Here is an 11,695-nt window from a genome sequence, read left to right as displayed (position 1 = left end):
TATGAGATAAATAAAAGAAAACGCACTTAACTTGGGATGTGTAGGTAGGCTCAGCCTTGAAAATGAAATGGAAAATTTGATAAAACGGTTAAACGGAAATCTTTTGTAGGTAAAGCGTTTTGTCCGTGGAAAATAAGCAATGAAAGGTCGAGCCATACTCAAGCCTCAAATTTTGGTATGAAAAAAGTGGAAGTATCATGAGTTTTAAAAATTTGAATACGTTATCATATGATGCTTGGGTAGGTTTAACGTTAGAGTATGCCGTGTAGCCTGTGATATAAATCTTAAACTGCTAGTTTAGTGTTTTACACCTCATTGGCGTATGGTTTTATAACCTTAAATCATGTATTGATGGGATGCTTTGGGTCCGGAGACCATGGGTCTGTATGTAATCTATTCATCTGGGTATTCACAATTCCTAAGTGGGGTTGTGGATATTTAAAACTAAAGCCAAAGAGCAAACCCTTATAAGTCTATAAACATTATCACAAAAGTACAAAAGTACAAATACACTACAGACTTGATCATACACGCTGTTAGCCATGTGGGGTCCCCTTGCTCGCGTCTCATTACCATTAAGAAACGGACCACAAGGGACACGCTACATGTAACCCTACAGATGAAATTTTGCATACTCACCTATGGTGATGGATTTGGGGTATTGCTTGATAACGGGGGTATGTCATGTTGTGGGGAACACTATCTATAAATTAATTGAACCTTAATCGTATCTAATGGCTGCTTGGTAGACATTGATGCTTAAGCTTAGGTGGATAAACAATACCCTTGATCGTCTTAACTATTTATAAATATTGAGCAACAAAGTTTCAATTCTGCTAATTTTGAGGTTTAAGTCAAGTTGGGGTGGTCTGGTTCGGTAAAAGCTGAAAATAAGCGGGTCTTAATTTTGTAAACCACTAAGTAATATTATTGTCGGATCTTATTTGTCCCGGTAAAGATTAAGGCATGGGTTTAGGTGGACAACAATATCGATGATCGCGGTTTTTGCATTTTTCTAAGCTTTAAAATCTAACCTATATGTTTGATTTGACTTTGATTTTCCGATTCTGATCCAACTGCAGTCAAATCTTTTTCAGGGACGAAAAAGAATTAAGTGTGGGGACGTTTGATGTGTTGTAAAACACACTTACTTTCCTTATGATTTTATCATGGATTTTATGCTTAATTGTTTATTTTATGAAAGTATTGGGGGTTAAGTGCAATAATTTACAAAGTTTACATGTTAATTGTAGGTTTATGAAAGATGGTGAAAAAAGAGTTAAGTTGGAAGACTCTAGGGGTCTTTTTGGTCAAGTTTTAAAACTACAACTCAAGGCCCGACCCAAGCCCACAAGTTAGAAGCCTTACATGATATTATATTAAGTTAATTAACTTAATTTTCTGCCATTATCCAGCCCTAAATCCTGAATTAAAAAAGAACCCTAACTCCTACAAGGTTGCGATCGGCAGCAGCAAAGAAAGAGAAAAAAAGAGCTTGTGGCGGCTGTGGTGGCTGTTGTGACGGCTGGAGAGGAAGAAGAACACCAAGGAGAGTCTTGTGCAGCTGCTAGGCATCAAATACATTGTTAAACTCAGCCATATAACCCTAAGTAATCATCTTTAAACTTTGTTTCTTGTTCAAGAACCCTAACTAGTTGAATTGATCTTTTTCTTTGGATTGTTTTGCAAGTAATTGATTGTTTGACTTTGATTTAGTTATTCTTGGATTTTGAATGAGTTTGATTATGTTTATGTTGATATTTATGATGATTTACTTGAATGTTAATGGCTGTCCAAACTTAATGAGTAGCTAATCTTGTTTGTTCTACCTAGGTTTGATGAATATTGTTAGGTTTTGACTAGTAATATGGATTGTTAATGATCATGGCTTTAATTGTTAATGTAAAGTTTGATTTAACAGTAAATTAGATTGTGTTTAGTGGCTGTGTTTTGTTTGATTATAGCTAATATCCTCGTGCTTTAATTAATTGAATTGGTTTTGATTAGTTGTTGCATGTTTAAGGCTCTTTACTTTGTGTTTAGGGTTTATTTGCGGGAAGTACAACCGTAGGGATAAGTGGGTAAATTAATTAGATAAAATCAGTTGTAAAACACCTTCATAGAGACCGAGAGGTGATAAGAAGTAAATTCGTCTCATTACTTTTACTTGTTAGAATTAAGATCGCGCGAGAGCGGGTTTTGTTCTTGTCGGGTTTGGGTGTTTGAGCAATTAGTTGGTCTAGTTTAAGTTAAGTTGAATTGTTCCTCTATCCTTGGTTGCGTAGTATTCGTTTCCATTAGGCTAGTGTGTCGGTGAGACCGACAGGTGAGTCGGCATTAGAACACGTTAATAATTTGTTTTCTCGGTTTGTTCTTAAAATCAACTAAGATAAGTTAGAGTTTGTTAGTAAGACCGAGAGGTGATCTGACCTTCTTGAGCGAACCTTAGTTGTGTCATCCTTTAGAACCGGTGTCGTGAGAGTTTTCAATCCATTTTCTTGTCATCTCCTTCAATATGATTCTTACCTAGGTAGATGTTTTTATCACTGCAGTCAAAGTTTCCGAAGTTTTGTCAAAAGTTTTCATTTAGTTAAGTTAAGTAGTTAAATAAAATCTAAAAAAGTTCAATTAAATATTTTGGTGAGTCTTGGTTAGAGTTTAGTGATTATAAACGTTTTCATGTGTCTTCGTGTTCGATATCCGGACTTTCCTCATATGTGCTATACGCGACCGGTACACTTGCCGTTTGTGTGAACTAGGATAGATTGTTTGGTTTTTAAAGCTTAGTTGCGACTTGTGTTTTATTTATATATATATTTATATATATTTTCGCACATCACCGCAACAAAACAGTCTTTACCGAGCTTACTCAAGCTCTAATACCATTTGTCAGGACCGTACTATAACTCGTACATCTTACTAATCTATTAAATCAATACAATTTTCCACATATCATTCTACTAGGCTATCCACCTAGGCTTCCAACTCACCAAATTTCCATTCAAAGAGTCTCTATTATGCTGCGAATTTTTAATCTCACACACTATTTAAACCTTAGAATTTTCCACCATCATTTTAATCATTGTAATCTCTCTCTCTCGGCTTAATTACTAACTCCACCATCCTCTATATTCCGGTAATGTAGATCGAGATTAATCGTTTTCGGGTAAGGTTATATATTATACTTTAATGGCCAACAATGTTATATGATTTTCCGGCAAGGTTATATCTTTATCCTGCAACATCATATTTTCTTCCGGTTATTGTAGATCTAACATTTTTATCTTTATTTTCATTGTTAAGGTTCTAAATCAAAAACGGCGATAAAGCTAATATTTCTACGTATTTACGTTATTCCGGTAAGTTTTCCGTGTATGTGTTATATCTATAACAATGGGTGTTTTATATTTATTTGAAGTTTAATATTTTTCCTGTTTTTTTGTTACACAAGTTTTTCTTCTAAGTTCTAAATATAAATCAGCTTCATCCATATTCAGTATCATTATTTTGTTTTTCCGGTAAGACACATTTAAATTATCCGGTTATAAATTACAATTCTAATATTTCATAATATCAATGTTATAACAAAACATTATTATTTCAGGTAATTTACCCGATTGATTTACGGAAAATTTGATTATAGTTTCTTAATAAAAAACGGAGATACCATGGTTATTATCATTATTTGTATTTTCCGGTAAGACATTTAAATTTTTCAGTTATAAATTAAATATCAAATGTTCCATAACATAAACATTAATATTCTACTTTATAATTTCAGGTAAATGTCAACTTCTAAAGGGACAGCTGGCCCAATCACTTCCCCACACCCTTCAGCTATAAATACCTTCTCGATCATCATGAGCTTTTCATTCACTCCCACTGTACTTTCTCCATTTGCTTAAGTGCTTATCTTCTACAGAACAGTACTTATTCTCATGCCGGAGGGTGGTTACGGGAAGACTCCCCCTCTTGTCCTTCCCGTAACAAGCTTACGTTGTCTGTTTTGCAGGTTTACGTCATTGGACTTTGGGGAACTATGTTCATATCGTATCGGCAGCTAACCGTATTCTACCCTGTTGACTCATTGGATCTAGAACCCGTTAGTGGGGAGTAGATCCGTGTTTCCTCATTGGCGCCATCCGTGTCTTTGTTAGAACAGTAAAAAAAAATTTTCGTCCTCTTTACGATGTGAATCAGTTACCTAAAGGGCCGATGGAGAATCTAGCACAATCTTCACGTGGTCCCAACCTTGAAACACGTGATGGAGCAACGTTTGTGTTTGCTCAAACTTTGACTCCGGCTGCAAGAACCGACACCGTCAACCCGGGAAATTTTTTCATGGGAGGTTCGACGGCTCGGGGATTGTTGGGTCAACAAGAAAGTGTTAGTCCGGTAGACACCGAAAATGTTGTTACACCAATTACTGACTTGGGTCTTGTCACAGCTCCAGGAGTCTCTAATTTGAGGAATCTAGAACGAATTACAAGAGAAATCCACCAAACTCAATCGGAGTTAGGTTTGGAAGAAGATTCCGGTGATTCTAACCAAAGAAGAGCTCACCGTCATAGCTTCAGAGCCGAAGGATTTTTGTCTCCGGACGAATGGCTTCTTGTTCAACAAGACAGTTTGAAAGCAGAGTATGAACTTCGGGTCCGAAATGAGTGTTTTCATGGCCATACCCTGACGTACAATGAGCCTCCTAGGAGATCTATCTCTCCTCCCATAAGGGGAAGCCACATCCAATATAGTCAACCACCAGAACAGAATGCAAGTGATATCTGAAGGTTACGTCCTCGTCCTCGCATAGATATGCGGGTACCATCTTATGAGGATGAACTGGACGGATACGGCTCAACTTATCATCCGGAAGGTAGTTACTACAGCGGGGATAGTCGTCTCCCTTCATACGGAAGGAATACCTATCCGTGACCAGCTGTCCGCCATGCGGAGTATCACAGTAATGCTGAGTATGACTTTTCCAAACCATATCGCCCGGAATCTTTCGCAGAAAAATCAAAATTTATTTCAAGCATCGCGACAGCTCTATTCCCGATTAATGCAAAGATTCCTACATCTGTTGGAACATATAATGGAATGACTGATCCTAGTGATCATCTGTTAAGGTTTGAAGCAGTTGGAGGAGTGAGTGGTTTGACTCTTCCATATTAGTGCCACATGTTTGCACTAACATTCACCGGGGTAGCACGGGAGTGGTTTGAGAAATTACCTTGTGGACAGATCAAAAGTTGGAAAGATTTCGTAGCAAAATTCTCTCAACACTTCAGCCAACAAAGAAAGCATACACGCAACCCTTTGGAAATACTGGATGTTGAAAGGCAAAATAATGAATCCATTGAGGACTTCATTATTCGTTTAATAACGAGAGCCTTAACATTGGAGGGGTTAGTGAAGATATGCTGAGGGGAGCATTCCGCAAGAACGTCCATAGTGATGCCTTAATCCGCACACTAACAGGAAAAGACGGAATGCCCGAATCCTGGGACGAAATCATGACAGCAACTAAGTTGTTTGCAAGAACCGAAAAACACTAGGGTCCAGTAGCCAGAAACAGTTGCCAAGGGTCAAATTCCAGACCTCGAGACCAAACAGACAAGCTAAAGGTCCAATATGGTCAAGACTTCAGCCAAGTGCAGAAACGCCCAAACCATTCGATGCAAGATCATTGATTGGAAACAAGAACAAGCGTAACTTTCCAGCACGATCTTCCAACAGCAATTGGACTCAGTTGTCAAAAACTCCTTCAGAAATCATCACAACTGAAAATCTGACCTTCCGCAAACCTCAACCGTTACGGAGGAAATCATTCCTTGACAATAAAAAACACTGCACATACCACAACGATATAGGGCACAATACAAACGAGTGTGTGGCCCTAAGGAATAAAATAAAAGTAGCTGTAAAGAACGGGAAGTTAGATCAATTGGTCAAAGGTGTACGTCCAGGGCCTGGAAAACCTTCCGCAAAGGATAACCAAGGCCCGACCAAAAGGCAAATCAAGGATCTGAACGTTCACATGATCTAGAGAGGTCAACAGATCAGGTGTAAGAGGAAAGAGCTTGCGGATGAGGAGTGGAAAAATGAGCCAGACATTTTTCCACGTATCAGAGGAGGACCGTTCAATAAGAATCCTATGATAATCACTGCTCTTTTCAGACACTATCGGTTGCAGTATGTGTTCTTCGACACTTGTAGTACATCCGACATTATGTACGAACAGTGCTTCGAACAGCTTGAGGAAGATGATAAAGAAAGATTACGACCTATTCATGCACCCGTTTCTGGGTTTGGTGGAGAAATAATGCACCCGCGTGGTGTCATTACATTCCCGGTCACACTTGGTGACGGGGTTCACTCAAGAACTGAGGAGGTCGAATTTTTAGTTCTACCAGCAACCTCCAAGCATGATATCATTCTCGGACGAGAGGCAATTGGTGATTTCAATGCTCATCCGTTCACAGCTCACGTGAGTAGTAGGGGTCCCGACCTGCACTGGTGTAGCAATAATTCATGTCAATCGACATTGCTTCACGACCGAAATTTCGAGACCAAGTAAAGTTTCAAAGCAAAATCAAAGGACTGAACCAGAGAAATGGATTCTTAACAAGAAATTCCCCGATCAAACCGTAGTAATTGGTCCAGCCATTTCTGAAATCATCCGAACCGTTTTGAAGCAATTATTGACCAAGAACATTGACATTTTCGCATGGCAATCCGCGAACATGACTGGTGTCCCACGGAGCATTTCAGAACACAAGTTAAAGGTGAATCCATAAATCACCCCAATTGTGCAAAATAAGCGAAAGATGGGCCCGGAACAAACGAATGCCATGAATGAACAGGTACAAGATCTTCTTCACGCTGGGATTATACGAGAAATCAAGTACCAAACATGTGTGGCCAAAACAGTGATTGTTCCAAAAAGCAACGGAACGTGGAGGATGTGTATAGATTATAAAGATCTAAACAAAGCATGTCCGAAAGATTGTTACCCACTTTCGGAGATCGACTTGAAGGTAGATGATGTGGCCCCATTGAAATTCAAGTATTTCCTCGATGCCTACAAAGGGTATCACCAGATTCATATGGCAGCCGGTGACGAGGACAAGACAAAGTTCCTCACTGACCAAGGAACATTCTGTTACAGAATGATGCCTTAAAGGTTAAAAATGCGGCGGCCACATACCAACGAATGATGGATCAGGCCTTCAAAGGTCAGATAAGTCGAAATCTCGAAGTTTGTATGGATGATTTAGTGATAAAAATCATCGAAGAAGACCAAATGTTAAGAGACATAGAGGAAACTTTTGAAACGTTAAGAAGCATCAACATGAAACTCAACCCAGCAAAGTGTTCCTTCGGGATGGAGGAAGGAAAGTTCCTTGGGGCAATCGTTACAGGCACAGGTTTCAAAGCTAACCCAGATAAGGTTCAAGCGACAGCTCGTATGCCATCTCCAGCATCCCTCAAGCAAGTTCAAACACTTAACGGCAGATTAGTAGCATTAAATAGGTTCCTGGCAAACCATGATGCTAAATCTTACCCGTTCATCTCAACATTGAGGAAATGCCTCAAAAAGGCACAGTTCAGATGGACTCCGGAAGCTAAACAAGCATTCCAAGAGGTCAATAAGTTTTTAATGGAATTACCTACGTTAACTGCTCTTCACGCGGGTGAACCATTAACATTATATTTTTCGGCATCCGAAATTGCCGTGGAGGCTGTCCTATTGACAGATAGGAAAAATATTCAAACTCCAATCTATTACGTCAGTAGAACACTATCGGGCCCGGAAACAAGATACTCGATGTTGGAAAAGTTGGTTTTGGCATGGTTTATGCCGCCAGACGGCTCCGCAGATATTTCCAGGGTCACCCCATCAATGTGTTAACCGGATACAAACTCAAGAACGTGTTAAGTAAGCCCGAACTGTCCGGGCGATTGGCAAAGTGGGCTATTGAACTGGGTGAACATTCGATAGAATATAAACCAAGACCGGCAATCAAAGGGCAAGTGCTGGCGGACTTCGTCACGAAAGTCCCGCAACACAAAGAACAAGAATGTTTAATTGAACAACAACCCCAAGTACCTCCGGAACAAGGGCAAGTTTGGTCATTGTTCACGGACGGAGCTTCAAGCAGCGAAGGGTCAGGTGCAGGCTTAAGGCTATTCAACCCTGAGGGGCATGAATTTACATACGCCATCAAGTTGGACTTCAAAAGTACCAACAATGAGGTAGAATATGAAGCCTTCCTGGCAGGCCTGCGAATAGCAAAAAAGCATGGGGTATAACATTTAGAAGCACGGGTGGATTCCATGCTAATTGCGGGACAAATAAATGGAACATATGAAGCAAAAAATGATGTCATGGCTTCTTATTTGTCATAAGCAAAGGTCTTGATCCGCCAATTTTCCTCTTTGAATGTTGTTCACATTAAGAGGAGCGAGAACAAATCAGCGGACGCCCTTAGCAAGCTAGCTTCAACGAATTTTGAGCATTTAGCTAAAGACATTCGTGTAGAAGTTCTAGACCATCCATCCGTTCCACACAACCAAGTCCTGGTAATTCAAACTGGCGTTGAATCTTGGATGACACCCATTAAAGCCTACTTATCTTCCGGAGCACTTCCAGCGGGAGAGGCTGAGGGTCAAAAGATTAAGCACAAAGCTCTGAATTACCAGTTGACTGATGGTATCTTATACCGGAGATCATTTCTTGGTCCGCTATTACGTTGTGTGGACGTAGAAGACGCAAATTACCTAATTCAAGAAATTCACGAAGGCATTTGCGGTTTACACGCGGGGACTAAGAATGACAGTTGCAAAGATCATGAACGCAGGGTACTATTGGCCCGGCATGCACGTAGACGCTGTACTAGAAATCAGAAAGTGTGATTCATGCCAACGACATGCCCCCAACACCCTACGTCCAAAAAATGAACTGATTCCAGTAACATTTGCCTGGCTGTTCCAAAAATGGGTCATTGATATTATGGGACCTTTCCCAGAAGCCCTGGGACGAGTCAAATTCTTGATAGTGGCCATTGATTACTTCACCAAGTGGGTGGAAGCTAAACCGGTTGCATCAATAACGGCTTCGAGCGTGAAAAAATTCCTTTGGGAATTCATCATTTGCCGGTTTGGTCTCCCGCAAGAATTGGTAAGTGACAATGGGACCCAATTTGCTGATAGGGGACTACAGGAATGGTTGAAAGAACTCCAAGTCACCCAAGTCTTCACATCTGTAGCTCACCCGCAAGCAAATGGTCAGGTTGAAAGGACCAACCGAACTATTAAAGAAGGGATCAAAGCAAGGTTGGGGACTAAACGGACGGGTTGGGTTGACGAATTGCCCCATGTACTCTGGGCTTTTAACAACCAAAAGAACTCTAGCAACTCGGAGACGCCGTTTAGTCTAACCTATGGCACCGAACCCATGATCCCGATAGAAATTGGGATTCCAACTGCGAGGGTTCTGTTAATTGATAATAATGATCACGAACTCAGGATGAATCTCGATTTACTTGAGGAAAGAAGAGAATTAGCGTCGATTCGCGAGCACAATTACAAGCCATAGCTTCAGAAGTATTACAACTCGCGGGTCCAGACATGTGGATTTGATGCGGGAGACATTGTTTTCCGCACTAACGAGGCTTCTGGTCAGGAACATCCGGGCAACTTGGCCCCAACTTGGGAAGGACCTTATAAAATTAAACAAGTGTTATCTAAAGGTGCCTACAAGTTGGAAATTTTGGACGGGACTGAAATTACTCGAACTTGGAACATAGCACAGTTAAAGAAATGCTATATATAGCAGTTTTATTTACTATTTTATTTTGGCCTACGTGCCCACATAGACTAGCAAGTTATGCAATTTCCCTTATTGTAAGAAGGCTTATGACCAATGTATGAAAAATGTCGAGTTAGTTCCATGTTATTTTGATGAGTTGTAATCTTTTATTGACAAAAACGAAGTTCCGGACAAACACTTATATTATAGTACATAAGACATAGTGCAGCGGAGAAAACAAGACTTCTTATTATTGATCAAAAGAGATTACAAAAGAAGACAAATTTACAAAGAAAAGCATATATACATCTACGGGGCGACATTTTCGTCTTCCGCAGTATTTTTGGCTTCCTCTTCTTCTTCCTCTTCCTCATCAAGTTCTAATAGCTCCTTTAGTTGTTCTATGGCATCCTCCTTATCCGCGAGCTCCGATATATGGTCGGAAAGAGAAAACTTCAGAGTATCAAAATCCTTGGTTTTCTCAATAAGGATAGCAGCAGTGTTCTTTCCGGTCAGGACGTACTCCTCCGGAACCCGGCCCTCAGAACCAAACTTATATCCCTCCTCAAAGCCCATTTGTCGGCCTGCTTGCTCGGAAGCACGAAGGAGCACCGCAACACAATTCCCAAGATCGTCACTGTTCCAAACGTCCGTGATAACCTGTTAAGTCAAATAAACATGTGTGCACACATACACATCCGAATTGATTATGTTAATAAAAAGACTTGATACCTTGGGAATCGCTATCGTTAGAAGCCACTTCTTATCCACCTCAGCCCGGATGAGATCCATCTTATGACCAACACATTCCAGAGCTTGGTCCCGATTCTTGGCATTAAGGTCGGATAAACGCTTGTCCTCGGCCGCTGAGTCAGCCTGAAGGGTCTTTATCAGCTCCACTTGTTCATCCAGCTATTTCTGAAGAACAGCCTTGGCTTCTTCAGCGATAAGGCGTCCGGTTCTCTCCGCCTCCATGGCCCGATGACTGTCCTGAGCTTCAGTCAACGCCTTAAGAGCTTCTTTTTTGGCGTCAAGCAACTTCAGCGCAGTTTCGTCCAACTCTTCATTCAAAGCCAACCAATCAAGTCGTATTTCTTGATTTATAGAAACAGTGTTTGCCATTGATAAGAGTTGGAATCTAAAAGCTCTTGGCGGATGCGGCGACGTTGTCGTTCCCTCTCGGCAGGAGGAAGACTCTCCTGAAGATATTCATGACAAACATCCGCATCGCTTAATATTGAATTCCGGCGTAGCGACCACCGAGGATTATGCGGAGCAGTATCTTCCTCCACTTGAGATGAGGAGGCCTGCCCCCCATATTTGAACACACTAACCCCACCTTGATTCAGGAAGGAATACTCGTGATGGGGTGGAGAGGTGGGGAGATGCTCGAACCCACCAACCTCTTTCTCCTTGATAGGAGAAGTGTCTGATAAATTGATCAGATCTTGAACAGTGTTTAATGGTGAGGTTGGTGGAGTCGGAAGTTTTGTAGCAGCTGAACTCTTGAGACCTGAAAATTTCCAACATAAAAATTTTTAAGCTATCAATAAGCGACAAGTCCAAATATAATAAGGGCTCGAAACTTGCTCTTGGAAACGTCTTGGGCGGAAAGCTCTCGGAGGCGAGCACCCAAGTCCAGAACCTTAGCCTCCTCCTCCTCCTTCTTCTTCTTCTTGGCAGGGACAGCATCGGAAGGCTGTGCTTTCTGCTTTCCAGCAGCTTTTGAAAAACCCGCTTCCGTAACCTGAGGTTCGTCCTCAACGGATTGAGGACCACCTTCCTCACCTGTTGATGAATCGGTGGTGGCCTTCAAATCTTGCTTGCAAGTGAAACCTACAGTCGAATGTGAAGGATTAATAGCACCACTTGATAATCCTTCTT

General features: G+C 40.9%; 1 protein-coding gene across 1 annotated transcript; it reads left to right on the top strand.

Moving 5' to 3' along the window:
- Nucleotides 1-7,384: 7,384 nt before the first annotated feature.
- LOC143596881 (uncharacterized) lies at nucleotides 7,385-9,598 on the top strand. Its single transcript, XM_077075542.1, has 3 exons — nucleotides 7,385-7,891; nucleotides 8,416-8,862; nucleotides 9,224-9,598. The coding sequence occupies exons 1-3, from the start codon at nucleotides 7,385-7,387 to the stop codon at nucleotides 9,596-9,598; spliced, it is 1,329 nt and encodes a 442-aa protein (XP_076931657.1).
- Nucleotides 9,599-11,695: the final 2,097 nt, after the last annotated feature.

This window comes from Bidens hawaiensis, unplaced genomic scaffold (assembly GCF_021521415.1).
Source record: "Bidens hawaiensis isolate Kalapana, Puna unplaced genomic scaffold, B.hawaiensis_p1.1 tig00047344_1, whole genome shotgun sequence".
NCBI lineage: Eukaryota > Viridiplantae > Streptophyta > Magnoliopsida > Asterales > Asteraceae > Bidens > Bidens hawaiensis.
The sequence above is the reverse complement of the archived record's forward strand: the minus strand, read 5'-3'. Positions and strand labels throughout refer to the sequence as shown.

What these genes read in the sequence shown, in the direction of transcription:
- LOC143596881 (XM_077075542.1), top strand. Translation starts at nt 7,385, where the DNA reads ATGGAGGAAGGAAAGTTCCTTGGGGCAATCGTTACAGGCACAGGTTTC. An exon ending in GCTCCGCAGATATTTCCAGG is followed by an intron (nt 7,892 to 8,415) that starts GTCACCCCATCA and finishes TCATAAGCAAAG; the next exon opens with GTCTTGATCCGCCAATTTTC. An exon ending in GCAAAGATCATGAACGCAGG is followed by an intron (nt 8,863 to 9,223) that starts GTACTATTGGCC and finishes AGGGGACTACAG; the next exon opens with GAATGGTTGAAAGAACTCCA.